Raw genomic sequence first — 17,592 nt, 5'->3', positions numbered from 1 at the left:
GACTTGAACTTCTGTAGATTGTAATTTTCAGGAAAAACGTATGAAGGAAGATTGTTCCGGAAAACAGCAGTTGAATGAATAAATGAGGAAGATGAAAAGTTGGTTCTGTGGGTTTGAAGTTGAACAGTAAATGGATGTTGGCTGGTGGCGGCGCGTGTTCAGACTGTTTTGAAAGAGAGAGTGGGAATTATAGAAGCCAATTCAGAAGAACAGTGCCCATGGAAGTATCTGTAGAAGAGGCATGCAGCAGAAACAGTGCGTCTAAGAGAAAGCGAGTGGAGAGACTCTGTTAGAGATGAATCATTAATTAACCTAACTGCCCTCTTCAGAATGGAATCAAGAAGCCTGAGAGAGGTTTTGGGGGCACCACCCCAGATGTGGGAACAATATTCCATGGCAGGGCGGATTTGCGATTTATACAGAGTGAGAAGCTGTTTGGAAGAAAAGTAACGGCGAGAGCAAAAGAGAAAACCAAGTTTTTTAGATGCAGATGAAGCAATATTTGTAATGAGCTTGTGCCAAGAGAGATTAGAAGTCAGGGTAATCCCCAAAAGAGATATATCATTTTGCCTAGAAATTGGAGTGTCCCTAAAGATAAGCATAGGAGCAGAAGAATCCTTTTTGCGAGATATAAGACAAGACTGAGCTTTACAAGGGTTGAAATCAACTAAGTTGTCTTTGCCCCACTGGAGAATTACCTGAAGATCGGCATTTAAGGAATTGGTAGCAGATTTTCGAGATGTTGAAGCTCATCGAGCAGGACAAGGTTTCTCAAAATGGAAAGTGGAATACAATGTGCTATCATCAGCAAAACTATGGATAGGACTGCCAGTCAATGGAAGAAGGTCATTAATATAGAAGATTAAAAGAGTGGGGAAAGAACTGAACCTTGGGGGACACCGGCATTAGTGGAGACGTTAGAAGACAGAGAGCCATCTACCATCACCCTCAGTGAGCAATAAGAGAGAAAACTGGATTACCAATTACTAAAAACAGTACGCAAACCATAAGATGGAAGCTTGTTTAGAAGACCTTTATGCCAAACACAATCAGAAGCCTTTGAGATGTCAAGAGCAACTACTTGTGTTTCACCGAACTTTTCTATTGAATTAGTCCATAAATGAGAAACATAAGCCAGTGGATCGACACTGACAGAATCCATACTGGCGATCGTTGATCAGACAGAAGGTATCTAGGTATTTTAAGAGTTGGTGGTTAATTGATTTCTCCATTACTTTAGAAAGAGTAGAAGTATTGCAATGGGACGATAATTGGATGGGAGAGATTTGTCACCCTTTTTAGGAACTGGCTGGATATGAGCAAATTTCCAAGCAGAAGGAAAAACACCTTTGGATAAGAAAGTGAAAAAATGCGGCAAAGAACAGGAGTAAGTTCAGGAGCACAGGTTTTGAGAACAAGTGGAGAAATACCATCAGGACTTGGAGCTTTCTTAGCATCAAGATTCATCAAAATCCTTCTGATATCCTTTTGACGGAAGACCACAGGAGGCATTGAATGGAGCGTGTTGGGAATGGTGGGAGGTGTTTTACCAAGATCATTAATACATGAGCTGGAAGAAAAATGGGATGCTAGCAGGTCAGCTTTATCCTTGGCTGAAGTGACAACAGAACCATCTGGTTTGGACAGAGGTGGGAGCAGAGATGTGCAAAAGTTGCGGCCAATAGCTTTTGCAAGAGACCAGAATGCTCGGCAACCATTAGGGCAAGAAGCAAGTTTTCTACTCTTAGCCTGTTCAAACTCTAGTTTGGACCGATTAATAACTGCTTTACAACTGTTGCGAGCTTTGGTGTAGGCAGAAAATGAAACTGAAGAATCAGAAACAAGCCAATTACAATATACAACATTCTTCTCTTGAACAGCCTTAGCACATTTATTGGAAAACAAAGGTTTAGATAAAGGACGAGATTTTAAAGTGGAGTGTGGGATAAAGTATTCCATTCCTGCAAGAATAATTTCACTGACACGATCTGAGCAAACGTTAACATCAGAAGTTTTGAAACAGTAATCCGACCAAGGAAAAGAAGAAAAGAAGTCTCGCAGGTCATCCCATTTTGCATTCTTGTAATGCCAAACAACACGAGGTTGGGAATAGCCATGAGATAAAGGTTCTATTGGAGAAGAGACAATCACCAAGTTGTGATCTGAAGTGCCTAAAGGACCTCTCACTTCGACCGTGTACTTAGAAAAAGTACACAGTCGAAGTTTGTGAGAAAAAGATCAAGCGTATTGGCTGAATGATTAGGATTGTCCGGTATTCTTGTAGGTAAATGAACAATCTGTGCTAGGTCATTAGTAATTGCAAAAGCCTCAGCATCTCGACCTGCTGGGTCGGTGTGACTAGAAAACGGAAGCCAGCTGGAGTTGTGAACATTAAAATCACCAAGTAAAGTTACCTCACTGTTAGGAAAATTGGACTGGAGAAAGTCAAGTTGCAAAGAGAGGAAGTCAAAGAGCTACAAGTGATTAGTGGAGATGGGAGAACGGTAGAGACAACAGATGAATTTGACACAATGAGGTAGAGAGATTTTAAGCAAGAAAAGATCAAAGAGAGGAGATTCCAAATTGCCAAGTCTCTGACAGGGAATATCAGAACTGACATATGCACAAGTACCACCTTTGAGGCGAAAGGAATCATACAGCGAATAATTTGGGCATCTGAGATGAGCAGTAGTTGAATCAACTGATAACTGAGATTCTGTCAGAAAAAGTACATGGGGTTTGGCAGACTGCAAGTGGAAATAGACATCGTTGACATTAGAATTGAGACCATGTATATTTGTGAAATGAATTAGGAAGTGCTTGGGAGGTTTAGATATTTTCGCAGATAAGCTTGCTCTATTAGTTTGACAATTCATGGTGTATTCAATAGTAAGAAAAATGTGTTCGAAAAATGTGTTCGAAAAATGTGTTTGTAATGTGTTCGAAAATCCCCCTTCTAAATCTCCACAGCCCTCAACTTCTGCAGCAGCAGCGTGCTCATCAGCTGTAGAGTTAATTCTGGCAACGATGCTCGAAAGGTAAAACTTGCTGATTTTATGCATGTCTCCTCTCTCTTTTTTTAATTTTATAATTTTGAAATTTTTGTAATTTGATACACTTTTATAATTTTTCCTATGCATGAGATAAAAAAAATTGAATAAATAATTCTATTTACATGTTCGTCGATCATTTCTTTTTTGCTTCAATCAAATTCGGCACGCATAGTTGCAAGTGCTGCATTTAGGGAAATTCCGACTTATGGTTAAATTCGACTTGCTTAGAGTTCTGCGGAATCAACCCTTATGTAAGTCGGGGAGCGGCTGTATATGATTCTCCCTCTTTTTCAATCAACTGAAAAGATCGATTCTTGCAAAACTATAACCTGTTATTGAAGGGGAAGTAGAAACGAGTGTTTCTATCTGATGGGTCTCTTACACAAAGCACTATTCTAATCTTATCTTTTAAAAGTGGGAAGTTTGAATAAACAACATGTAAATTACCATTTATTTTATAATTTATAGTATCTATATCAATCTTATGAGATACGTTGATTATATGTATGTCCATTTCATCACATTCAACAACTTTTATTAACACTTAACATTAAAGCCAAAACAGCTACTTCTTTGCAATTATTATTAAATAAATTATGTGAAGAATTATTAAAGAGAGTTATTAAAAATATATTAAATAAAAGTCAAAAATATACCCAAGAGCAAGGAGATTAGGTTTGGCAGAACAAGATGACAAAATAAGCACTGGATTTCTTGTTCCACATTTTAAAGATGAGGCTAAATTTTGCTCAAATTCCCAACAGAAAAGACCTCCTTGGTCATCTGAAGCTAACACAATTTGATCTGAGTCTGCTTGCCAATCAAGGCATGTAATTCTCTATTTAAAAAAAAAAAAAAGAGTTGTAACTAGGAAAATTTATAATGAAAATATTACACAACACAAATCAATGTTTATAAAGTGAAGATTCTGTAAGATTGTTTAAGAAATTAAATGGGCTAACTAGAAATTAAGTTCACTATCTAATTATTCTCAATGATATACAGAAAGCAGTCACATCTAATCCATCTGCAAAAAGTCTTTCTCAGTGCTACAAAACTGAAGTGAAGAATTAACAAGTAACATTTCTGGTAACATTCTGGAGAAACTCTGAAATGCAGCAGCCACCAAAGCATCAGCAATGTGATTTAACAAATCATCTGGATTGCAGGTTACATTCGTCTGTTAGTACTGAAGGTATTACACTGGTCAACAAATTTTTTTTTAAGTTTTTCATTTTTTCTCTTGAAATACAGCACATCTAATAGATTTTGATCATCTACAGATTTAGAGAGGAATACAGGTTATGCTTAATGAAATTTTAACAAATACAGTCAAAGCAACAAGTAGAGTCATTGCTCTTTATAGCAATCAAGAGTTCATAAAATCAACAAAATTAACGGATAAAAGTCTGAACATTTAATGTAATTCTAGTATTACAAAATAGTATAATGTAATTCAGAATATAAATAAAGACTGAAATACATTAAGGGCTTTAGCCTCAGGCTGCAAGAGACTTAGACAACGCACAAGTTAGTGCAAATGTATCATATTAATACACAGCTAAACTTTGAATTAGCAAAAATATGCAAAAGCGGCATCGTTTAAGTTATATAAGTTATATTGTGAATACCACAACAAGTTGTCATGTTTAAGTGTTTGAAGTATTGCACTACTTCAAATAAGTAACGCTTCACCAAAGGAGAAGACTGTCGTTACTTATTCTCAGCAGATAAGTAACGACAGTCTTCTCCGCTGAGAATAAGTAACGATAGTCTTCTCCTTACTTATTCTCGGCGGATACCACCACCCAGACAGCACCATTTCAGGGTACCCTAGTGTGGTATGATTAATTTATTAATTAATCATACCACACTGTACATTCAGTGCAAAATATAGAATCTTTGTTTTTTTGTCTTATGTATATGCCTACTTACATACACTGAATTACGATCACCTACCTAATACTTCGTAGGTCCTCCTTTTGCCCTCAGTACAGCAGCTATCTGATGTGGCATTAATTCAACAAGATGTCGGAAGCGTTCGGGAGGTACAGCCAACCAAGCTGTGTGTAATGCGGTCAGCAATGCAGGTATGGATGTGATTGGTGTATCCAAACGGCTGATATGCCTTTCCATAATTTCCCACAAGGGCTCTATGGGATTGATATGGGGGGCATCAATATGCTGGAAGTCAGAATTGTGTTCCTCAAACCATTCCTGCACAAGTGCCCAATGGCTTGGAAGACACTATCGCCATTCAGGAAAAAGTGTAATGTAGCAGGGTGTACACAGTCAGCAAGCAGTTGACAATAGCAGAGACCACTGATACGTTGTTCCACATGCACCAGGGGTCCAAATTCCTGACAGTGAAACATGCCCCACACCATACAACTGGTGTGGGGCATACAACTGCCTCCACCAGCCTGCACTTTTATTACCATGCATGATGGATGAAGAGCCTCGTGTTGTTGACGCCAAATCCATACACGACCATCCATGGTGTGGAGTAAATAACGTGACTCATCCAACCAGCACACCTTCTTCCAGTCTTCTAACATCCAACTTGCATGCTCTTTGCACCAGGCAAGTCTTTTACGCCGATGAACCCTGGTTAGGAGAGGATGCTGTAGGGGTCATCTGCTGGTATAGCCCATACTTGCAAGCATGCAATGCATGGTCACACCAGATATCATTCCAGGTTGGCACATGTTGTATTGGGTAGTTAACTACTCAACAGTGCTGCGCACCTGTGCAAGTCGTAAGACCCGGCACTCACCTCTAACATCAACCTTTTGCTGATCTTTGCAGTTTTGCCGTCAGGTTGTTGTTTGACCATTTTGATGCCAGTCCTGGTACACTTTAACTACGGCAGCTCTCGAACATGCCACTAGTTCAGCTGTTTGGGAAATCGAGGCACCAGCTCATCGAGCACCCACAATCTGTCCTTTATCAAATTCCAATAAATCCTTCCTTTTACCCATCACGCTTGGAATTTTACTACCTACTGAACCATTCACACCTTATCTATGCTACGTATGTCAGCTAACTCCACACTCTCGTACCTCACATGGCCAACAGTTAGCATTCAGTTTTCATAGGGGTGGTCATAATTCAGTGATCACTCAGTGTATATATCAAGGGCTTAACCATAGACAGTGGAATTAGTTTCAGACTTTAAATAATCTGTTAAAATCCACTGTTTCAGTGGCAGAGCATGTTTTAAAAAAGAATTATGAAGGTGCATGATAGCAGTAAATTCACTTTCAAGTTAAGGCAGTATCACATTTATGGCAACAACTCCAGTATTTTTGAAGTTGGTAATCACTTTTTTGTCAACCTCATCCCATACTGAAACACAAATGTTACCTGCAGCTTTTGCATAGTTTTGCTTTTGAGACACAGCACAATTTTGTTTAATAGCATCTTTTGATAGTTTTTCTTAAAGCACAGATAACACCCTGATCAAGTGACTGAAGAACTGATATCAAAATAGGTGGCAGATATTCAACAGTGATTGCATGTGGGCCATTCACTTGGCAATAATAGGTGCAGTTATCCACAAAGAGCAAAATTTTTCTGTTCTCCATGCCTCATCTTGCCATCTAACCTATTCTTCATAGAATTTTGATGATATGGCCTTTTGATGATATGGCATTGGAGCTTCTCGACTTTCCAATGATTAAGAGAAAAAGCTTCTCTGTGCCAGACATGTTTGTCACTAAGAGAATTGTAATCCACTGTTTTGCCTTTTTTCCACCCCTACATTTCTCATCTTTAAATGTGTTTTATCCAGTAGCAACTTAAAAAAAAGCCCATTTTTGTTGCATTGAAGATGTCATTCTGGTTGTATGTCAACAAAACACTTCGTAAATGATTCTCATTCCTTTCCATTGTAGCTTCAGTTCTGATGGCTGCACTTTCACCACACTTTTTTGAAAGACAGCCCATGATGTGCCTTACATTTCTGAAACTAACCATTAAAAAGCGTAAAATTTTCAATACTTATCTGATATGCAAACAATTCGGCCTTAGTTTTTAAAAGGTTTCTGTCAATGGAAACATTATATCACAAGAACTTATTCTTGTTCATTTTTCAGTAATTCTCTAATTTGTGGACTGACATATGCCTTCATTAGGCCTCCGTAGCCAAGTGGTCAGGAGCAGGAGTGCAGTAGCACACGCTCCTTGAGTAGACCGGGGTTCAAGCCTCTGACTGCTAAATACAGTCGATCTGCCAACCCTGGACCAGCGTGGTAGATTATGGTCCATTTCCTTCAACATGAATTGTTGAGGAGGCTTCCATCCTGCAATGGGTTGATAATGGTTACAGTTTACTTTTTTTTTTTTTTTTATATGCCTTCATTAATTCTGGTATCATCAACACAGGGAAACTTTAATTTCAAATAGTGAAAGCCACTTCCATATTCCACAGCTTTTACAAAATTCTTCATTAGACCTGATTTATGTGAAGCAGTTCATGTCTTTCACTTTCCGTCCTTTAATTTGAGTTACGTAAAAACACCAGCTGTTGACATGACTGTCTCGCTCCATCCACACAATGGGAGCAATGATAGTTAATTTTTTCACCAGCCTTTGAGATGCACAGCACAATTAGTGCAGCATATATGAGGAGCCAACTTCTTGTCATGATCACCTAATTTGCATCCAAAAACCTAATTCCCTGGAGACTCCGGTTTTTTGTTTAGCAGAACAAACAGACCAAGAGAACACACAATTTATGGGCAAATTATACATGGACTTATAAGTTAGGCATTGAGTAACCCTAATATGGAAGGGGTTTTTTTATATATATATATATATACTGTATTTAGAAAGATAGAAAAAATTTCAGTTATTCAGTAACAGAAGTTATCCATTAACACGGGAAGGTTATTTTTAAGGATCACTTGTTGGATGACCCTCCACCACCACGAGGTTAATGAAGAGAAATATAATATTTTTTCTGCATGATGGAACTACCTGAATTGCATGTGATGTGCAAAGGAATATTTACACAAGTATTTTCCCAATCACTGGAGAGGTCACATCAGGTACGGAGATTACCAGACTTCCTTTCTAAATATAAGTAGCGTCATATTAGGGCCACCCAAGCTGCTCATATTACTCATCTACCCATGAGTAATATGAGCACAAATTTAGTGTTGCTCTGGTTGATTTGCCTGTTTTGCTGAACAAAAAACCCCGAAGTGTCCAGAGGAAAAAAATCTCTCTATATATATATTTTTTATAATTTTTTATTTTATTTATATTCTTGTATGCAGCATCAGTGTTACTACAAAACCACTGTGATGATGCAAATTATGAAACGCCAGATGAGTGAAGTTATATATTGTGAATCATGAATTATGTATTGGAGCACTGTTCATGCTGTTCATCCAGCCACATAATTATTGGGAGGCTCAATCACCAAAGAATGAGCCTACTTGCATTGGCACGAGGAGCCAAATAAGGAGAGTAGAGGGGCCAATGCATAGAGTCACCCCATCTCGCAGAGACCAGAAGGGGAAAGCACATACACTGGGCTTCCCTACTCCATCAGTAAGAGCAGGAACAGGCCCAAAATAAAGTAAAAGAAGTTTGGAATGCCCAAGGGCAGACCTAGATGAAAACTAGAGATGTGAAGCCTTTAGTATGCTATGGGACCCTAAAGGAGGGTATGGGGTAGGGGTGACAGAAGAAAGTATAAAGCATAGAAGAGCACCACCAGGAGATGGCTTCATCACTTGGCTGCATAAATCCTCTGTATAAAGATAACCAGGATATGTGATGTCTCAATTGGCAGTATTTGGCTTAAGGAAGAAGCCAGCCAAAGAAACTCCATGGAGAGATGCAGAAAAGATACTGGAGATGGCCTTCACAAATACATCCCACAGCATGAAGGATGCACTGTCTGCAGAAAAACGTCTATCCTGGAGAAAGCCCAGCATACAGCGATATAAGCCAAAGCAGGAGAGGTCCTGCAGGAAAGATAAATGGTATAGAGTAAAGGATGCATCGTGTAATGGTAATTTCATTGCCAAAGAAAGTGGCAGGTGGGAAGTAACTAGCTAGAGTAAGACAGGTAAGGGGGACGATAGAAAAGGCAACCCCAGAAAGCCAGGTGGAAGAAGGGGGAGGAGACAGGTACCCCATCTCCTCTCCCCCAGCCAGGAAGGGGAGTAAAAGAAAACCATGCAAGAGTGCTTGGTTTGATCACCAATGTGGCTTGTGGCAGTGAAGCTGCTGGTGTCTCCAATGTCTGGGTTTGGAGTCTTGTGTGGGATCAGGTTCCATCCGGGATTTGTGGTCACTTCCTTGTTTCTTCTAGTTATGGTGACAATTCGGTGGACTGCGTTTCATGGGATGCAGTCTTGTCCATGGTTGTTGTTCTTTTATGTTGTCAAGTATTCAGGATCCAGACGTGTTGATATACTTGGGACAGAGTCCCATCCAGGGTTTGTTGTCTCATTACGTTGTAGAACCGGTTTAGTGCATTGTCTTTCCTAGGACATAGTCCCATCCATGATTGCTAGTCATATGCATTGTGGCACTGTAGCAATCTAACTGCCTGACAATTTAGAAGTCATATAACAAGCAAGAGTTGTCGATTGTTATCTCAGTCAGTATGGATTTTCATTATGGCTTTGGTTAGTTATACTAACAGAGGTTTTGGGGTTGTAGATAGAGGCATCCTCAAAGAAACGATGGAAATGAATCCATCAGGTGAGTGTGGTTCCAGAGATTAGGGGTAAAAGTACACTGGGTAAGAGAACCCAGTGAAGAACAAGAGGTCAATGATCTGTCATGATGAGTTGAGGATTTCCCTTGAAGGGAGTTGCCCAGGTGTTGATGTTTCCAAAGGTTCAAATCGATTGATATCGTAATCAAAATTGTTGATTCTCAACCTAGATACTGGTTTTAGGTGTGTCAATCTGTGTCTTCTTTCCTGTGAAGGGATAGTCAGGTCCTGTGGTTTCAAAGTTAAAATTAAGTAATATCACAGCCCGATGGATTGATCTTGCCTACAGATTTAGTTTGAGATATCAGCCCAATGGAACTTGGATGCAAGAAGTGAATCTCAGTTCAGTTGAGCTTCGATGTGGTTGGCGGTTGATGCTACTGGGGAGGCACGCCCATAATCTGTCAAAAGTTATCGGTCTTCATGGTTTAATAGACTCCTTAATATTCTTCATCTGTTGAATACATTCTGTGCAAAAGAGGTGAAGTATTTATAGTTGTCATGGGTATAAATTAGTATATGTTCTTGGTCTTTTGGCATATTAGTAATATTTGTGATCAAAATAGATCTAAGTCTTCATAGTCAGGACAGTCATACATTATATGGTGCTAAGATTCGTCAGTGCTACAGTGGCAGAGTGGATCATCTGTGATGCCCAGAGACGTTAATTTTTCTTGTATTGACCCATGGCCTTAAGGAGGCACGTTATGTACAGGCCAGGGGAAAACCAGCTTGGGAATGTGAACATTACTTCAGGGATGAATTTCTTTGTAATTGCTCCCTTAATGGATGTCGTCCATCTGTCCTGCCAGGCCTGCTGCAGGTGAGCAAGAAGGTGTCTTTTGTCTTGCGATCGATTGCTGAGTTGGTGGTGAATCCAACAGTGGTAGTGGAGATTCCTTTGAACAGATGACACAACATGTCACATCTAATTATTTCAAGGTCTAGAGGGAGGACCCCAGCAAGAACTTGGAGAGCAGGAGTGTTAACCGTGCAACAGGCTCTGGTGATGTTAAGTAGTATTGCTCTTTGAAAGGTGGCTAATTTCTTCTGATTTATGACAATAGTTGCCCGGTGATACCAGACCCCTGAAGCATATAAGATGGCTGGAATAAATAGTATTTGGTAAAACAGGGCTAGGGTACGTCGATATAGACCCCAATCCCTGCGGGTGACCCTTGCCATTGCTGTGCAATTTCTCATCTTCTTTTGGATATACTCTGTAGGTGTGGGAGGAAGGACAGTTTTGAGTCCAGGATTACACCGAGGTGCTTAAGCTGGGTGCAGTGCAGTGCTTGATGGTTGTGGCAGTAAAAGGTTCCTCTTCAATCTCCTTGTAATTACCATTTTCTTTCAATGCAGCAACTAGCTTCAACGCTTTAGCCTGAATGTTAGCCAACCTAATTGGGATTTTTTTTTTTTATTACGGTCTTCAATCCAAAGTAGAAGTAAACACTCCATTTCAACCATAAGCGGTTTTCTGTTCTAGTGCAATTTAAACTAAAAGATGATGAAGCTTTACCTTGTTTTTTATATTCATCAGACTTTTTCAATATGGTTCATACCGTAGCTTCATGCAGGCCTAGGTCTCGTCCTATCTTCACTTTGCTGTTGCCATTTTCAAATCTTCTAATCACATCCAACGTTATCACTTTTCATTTCTTTGCTGCACTTTCATTTTTGTTGGCAATTCCCTCTTTCAATTATCCATTTTTGTAAGATGTCACATGGGTTTATCACTGGGAGACAAGGAGGAAACACACCTACACGCTTTGCTGTCTTTGGCAACACAACTTTGCTGTCTATATGTGAACTGAATAACAGATGAGCAGTGACCAATCACCGACAGACTTTGAAAGAAGTGATACGATTGGTCACTGATCATGATGCGCATCTGTTATTTGGTGATTTGTGGACTGAAGAGATAGCAGCAAAGTTTGTACTTTATGCTATTACCCACAGTTAATATACCGTGGTAACTGAAATTTGAACTGTGCTGTTAGGGGACTCGTGTTATTTAACTAAACTGTGGTAACTGAAATTCGTGCATATCGGAACCATGTAAAGCGAGGACTGCCTGTATATATATAAATATCTGCAAACTTTTTTTTGATTTTTGAAAGGGTCCGTAAACTTTTTTTGATTTCTGAAAGGGTCCGTAGAGCTCAGTAGTTTGGGAACCACTGCTATAGGTCTATATGCTTTAGATAGAGTTTGGATGGATCTTTAAGAATCAGCCTCAAGCAGACATGTTTCCACCGCAAGAGAAAGTAGCCCTCCTGAAGACACAAAGTTGAAAGTTAAATTTTTACTGCAATAATTTTCATACAGAAGTGATTGTTTGTTTATTTGGTTTTTAGGAGCATTAGCAACTAAGGCCATATTGCTCCGGGGATATGCGGTGGTCATTCCCTGACCTTTCCGCATCCTCCGTATTTGGTGGGCACAGGCTCAAACCCCGGTCTAATCAAGAAGCGTGTGCTATGCACTGCTGCTCTTGCCCACCTGTCTACGGAGGCGCCATACAGAAGTAGATGCAAGAACCTGTCAAGTGATCTGCCACCACATTTGCAACTATTTGGAAATTTTCTCCACATTTGAGCATGATCTTAACATTTGATCGTCTTACTTTTTTCTATTGGCACTGTAGACGGTCTTCCATTGAACAAACTAGGCTTTATAGGTCACAGCAATGCACCCATTATTTGTCATCAGTAATGATGGTAGGAAAAAAATGTAGGTTAGCAGCATCGTATAAACAAAGAACTGGACATGAGACCTCACAACTCTCTGTGATTGTAAGTGTGAATGTAAGACACAAATCTGGATGACATGCCACATTTGCAGATGTGGCATTAAAATTATCCCATCATCATCATTGGCCATTATCGATCCACCAGAATGAAGGGCTATCCAGCAACTTTCCAGTTCTTCCTGTTTTGTGCAATGGCCATCCATTTACTATCCACAAACTCATGAATTTCATCTGTCCATCTCCGTCATTGTCTTCCAGGTTTTCTTCTAGCTCCTCTTGGGTACCATTCTGTTATTCTCTTAGTCCATCTGTCATCATGTCTTCAAGCTATGTGTCCTGCCCAAGACCATTTTAGTTCTTTAGTTTTGATAACTATGTCCTTTACTTGAGTTTGCTGCCTAATCCGTGTGTTTCTCTTCTTATCTAACAGTCTGATTCCCAATACAATTTGTTCCATTCTTCGCTGTATCGTTCTCAGCTTCTCTTACATTCTTTTGGTGAGTGCCCAAGTTTCACTTCCATAAGTCATGGTGGGTAGCATACATTGGTTCATTATTTTACGTTTCAGACAAATTGGGATATTGCTCCTGAGTATGTGACTATATTTCCTGAATGCTACCATCCAAAATTTATTCTTCTCTTGACTTCCAGCCGTTTATCATTATTACAGATGACGATTTGTCCCAGATAACTATATGACTCCACCTTTTCAGTTACTGCTCCTTCAATCATTATATCCCTTTCTATGGGATACTTGTTCATCATTACTTTTGTTTTATCCATATTCATCTTTAGTCCAAAATCCTTACTAACTCTGCATAACTGATCAAGATTTTCCTCTAATTCTTTGGGATCATGGCTTATAACCACAATGTCATCTGCAAGTAGTAAATGGTTTAGCTACTCTCCATTCACATTGACTCCTTTCTGCAATCAGTCTAATCTTCTAAAAGCTTCCTCAAGGGCAGCAGTAAACAACTTTGGAGATAGTGTATCCTTATCGAAATCCTTTCTCAATTTTAAATTTGCTACTGTCTTTGTCTAGTCTAATAAAGGAGGTAGCGTTCTCATATATTTTCTTCAAAATCATAATATATGGGGTATCTATGCCTTGTCGTTCCAGTGCCCGAAACATTGCCTCTGTATGGAGTCAAATGCCTTTTCATAATTCACAAATGCCAGGCATAATGGTGTTTTATATTCATTTGCTTTCTCCATTAGCTGTGACATTACATGAAGGCGATCCATAGTTGAGAATCCTGTCCTAAAGCTAGCTTGCTCTTTCGGCTGATTCTCATCAAGTATTCTTTCTAATCTGTTAGTAATGACCGACCCTTGTGAACAACTTGTAGATGTCGGATAACAAGCTAACTGGTCTATAATTTCCAATTTCCGATTTTTCTCCTTCTTATGCAGCAAAACTATGGTTGCATTATTCCACTCCTTAGGCACCACACATTTTTTCTAATGCATTTTGTGAAGAGTCTTGCCAGTTTTTGTGTCATGTCTCTTCCTCCCAATTTTAATAACTCTACAGTAACTTCATTTTCCCTGGGGCTTTCTGTTTCTTTATTTTCTTCAACACATGTTCTACCTCATCAGGGAGAATATCGGGTATGTGTTACTAATTTGCTATCCATCTTCCCCACTGCTGGCATCATTCCCTCGCTCCTCAGATAATTCTCTATAGTAGTCTTCTGCTATTTGAATTATGCCTTCTCTGCTATTTATAAGTATACCATCACTATTCTTCAGTTTCAGTATCATTTGTCTTTCTGTATTACTGCTCATGGCTGTTGATTTAAGTACTTTGTTTTCCCTTAATGCTTGTCCTACTTTTCTTGTGTTAAATCTTCTTATGTCCTCTCTGAGTCTCTTTCTAATGGCTTTACATAACTCGGTATACTCAATTTTCTCCTTGTCAGTGTTTATCATGCTCTTCATTTGTCGTCTTTGGTTCAGCATGACAAGTGTTTCTTGACTATGTATATATTAAGTGCAATAGCATCATTAACACACTGTCATTTCTGAATTAACAGAATATTTATAAGGTGGCATCATTTTAAGTTATATCTCATATTAATAGTAGTGGCATGTGATGCAAGAAAGCAAATGTATGAGCTTATGCAGCATCAGCCAAAAAAAAAAAAAAAATCACACCATTCCCTCCAAATGCCTGTCCAGTTCCTCCTTAAATTTATTCAACTTCCACGACAGATGGAAGTTTGTTCCAGCAATTAACCACCTGCTGGCTAAAGGCAAATTTTCGCACATCTATTCTACATCTGTCCTTTCGTAATTTGAATTTATGCCCCCTTAGGTTCGTAATCTGAACAAGTGGAAGGATCCCATCAGAATTCAACGTGCTCAACCCATTCAAGGCCTTATACACCTCAATCAGATCACCGCGCAGGTGCCTAGTCTCCAGCCACTGCAATTTGCAGAACTTAAGCCTCTCTTGATAAGAGGATCCCTTCATTCCCCTCACCAATCTTGTTGTCCTTCTCTGTACACGCTCAAGTAAATCTACATCCTTCCTAAAATGAGGCCTCCAGACCTGTACGCAGTACTCAAGGCATGGCCTGACCATTGCCTTATACAGAGGGATAATCACCTCCTTTTCCCTGCTAGCAAAATTCCTATATATCATTGACAAAACCTCATGACCTGCCTGGCAGCCTGTCTGCATTGCTCAGAAAACTTCATATCTGCCTGCACAATTACTTCCAGGTCTTTTTCATTTTCTACCGCCTTAAGTGTAGTACCACACAGTTGATACGTTTCTCTGGGGTTACTTCTACCCATATGCAGTACTTTGCATTTGTCAAGGTTAAACTTCAGTTGCCACTTCTTAGCCCATCTGCCCAAATTATCTAGATCCTGTTGCAGTAGCACACTGCCATTACTGTCATTAACAACCCTGCCAACCTTTGTAGGATATTGTGAATACCTTCACAACGAGTTGCCGTGATACTGCATTACTTCGAATAAGTAACGCTTCACTTAAAGAGAAGACTAATGTTACTTATTCTCAGATAGGTACCACGATCCAGACGGCACTGTTTCAGGGCTATCTGGCCCTTCTTCGGTGGGTGGGTAGGTACCCAAGTGATGCAATGATGGCAAAACAGTTATGAAGTATAACTCCACAATATGAGAGATGTCTGATGGTGTATGATGTATTTAGACTATGTATTAATGATACTATTGCACTTAATATACTTAATACATAGTCTAAACTTGCTCGCAGCTTGAGGCTTTAGTCTAAAGTGTTTCTTGACTAATTTTTTCTTCTTTGGATTTCTTTTTACCCAAGGTTTCTTGGGCTTTATCACTTTCAGAAAGTTGTAATATTCCTCATCGATATCTTGGTCCTGAGCCGTCTGCAGAAGCTCAAACTTGTTCTTAAGTTCCAGTACATACTGCTTTTTCTCTTCTTCTGTTATCTCAAAGACCTTTGCATTATTTACTCGAGTCAGTTTTTTCCTTTCTTTTCTTGCATCTTACCATTCTGTGATCACTTCCAACATTTACCTTGTTCAGGACAGTAACATCATTCACGATATATCTTCTGTTAGTGAGCATGAAGTCTATTTCATTAATTGTTAATCCATTTGGGCTCTTACATGTCCACTTTCTGTTCACCCTTTTCTTGAAAAAAGTGTTCATTACTGACATTCTTGGAGATCCTGCAAATTCCACAAGTCTTTCACCTCTTTCATTTCTTTCACCAATTCCAAAATTTCCTATAGTTTTCCTTTCTGTGCTGTTTTGTCTCTTTCCAACCTTAGCATTGAAGTCCCCCATAATGATAGTGTAGTGGGTTTTCTGTTCATCTAGAAGACTCTCAATTTCGGTGTACATTCTTCAACCTCTTCATCATCGTGGCTCGATATTGGTGCATAAATCAATATAACCTTTAGCTTGTACCTCTTAGAAATCCTGAGTAGTAGTCTTAACACCCTTGGTGATGTACTTTTGAATTCCAAAATGTTGTTTTTTATATCTTTATGGACCAGAATGCCAACTCCATCTTCGCTCTTTTCACTGTTTCCATTGGTGTACAGCAGATTTCCACTTGATAAACTTATAAGTGATTCATTTCTTCTTCTTGTTTCAGCCAAACCAATGATATCCCAATTCACATTTTCTAATTCCTTTTCCAGCTCTAATATCCTGTCTTCGCCGATGAGTGATCTTACGTTGTAACAGGCCAAGTTCAGTTTATGTGTATGGCAGCCTGGTCGTACCCAGAGATTCTTAGCCACTCTGATCCTCTTGCTGCCATAAGAGGGGGAGTGAAAGCCGCTGGGGACTGAGGGCCATTTGTTTCGTTGTGCTGTCATGTGCTGGAGGGTTTGGTCTTTTCCTCTTCACACTGACCAGGCATCTTGAAGAGAACCACTCAACACGTTCGTTGCCAACTAAGTGACGTAACAGGGCTTACCATCAAGATGGTGTGCTTGAGTGGATTTTAGGGAGGCAGGCCAACCGGACTTCTAAATCTTCTGAGATAGAAAGATATTGGGTCCATCAGTGTTTTAGACTGAGTGTCTGATAACACACAGAATGCCTGTTCCTCTCTAAGCCCCCATATATTATGGTTGTCCCATAAGAAATATCAATTTCATTAGCAACTTCATGGACAATTAAACACTGATCGCTCCTGATCAGACAAATACAAACAATTGGAGCACTGCTTTTTCAAGTTTAGGGCAGCCAGTGCAGCGATTATCTTTGATGAAAAAGCAGCCATCTTTAAACTTTGCACTGCTGAAAAATCTTCAAATGACATGTAGTATCTTCTCTGAAAACTGTTTTAAACATTTCATGAAAATCAGCTTTCTATTGCAGTGTTCCCTAATTTGAAACAAAAGCTGATGAAAATTCACTGCTCAGTAAAATCACTCATTTAAAAAAAAGCAATGAAACACATAAAACATCTTTTATTCAATGCATGCTAATTCAGATTGACTGTAGATAAAATGTCACATTATAATGCATCTGTATAAAGCAATGGCACATTATAATTCCACTCTATAAAA

The 17,592-nt window shown here is 39.3% G+C and overlaps 1 protein-coding gene across 1 annotated transcript in view; it reads right to left on the bottom strand.

The window, feature by feature from the left end:
* LOC150078034 (gem-associated protein 5-like) overlaps positions 1 to 17,592 on the bottom strand; it is a 155,742-nt gene that overhangs the window by 128,494 nt on the left and 9,656 nt on the right. Inside the window, exon 2 of the mRNA XM_090384436.1 lies at positions 3,710 to 3,891. Coding sequence (XP_090240562.1) covers positions 3,710 to 3,891 — 182 coding nt within the window. The remainder of the gene's footprint in view (positions 1 to 3,709; positions 3,892 to 17,592) is intronic.

Source organism: Mastigoproctus giganteus, chromosome 11 (genome assembly GCF_048544385.1).
Source record: "Mastigoproctus giganteus isolate SK-2022 chromosome 11, ASM4854438v1, whole genome shotgun sequence".
Lineage (NCBI taxonomy): Eukaryota > Metazoa > Arthropoda > Arachnida > Uropygi > Thelyphonidae > Mastigoproctus > Mastigoproctus giganteus.
Note: the sequence above shows the minus strand (reverse complement) of the source record. Positions and strands in the feature narration are given on the sequence as shown.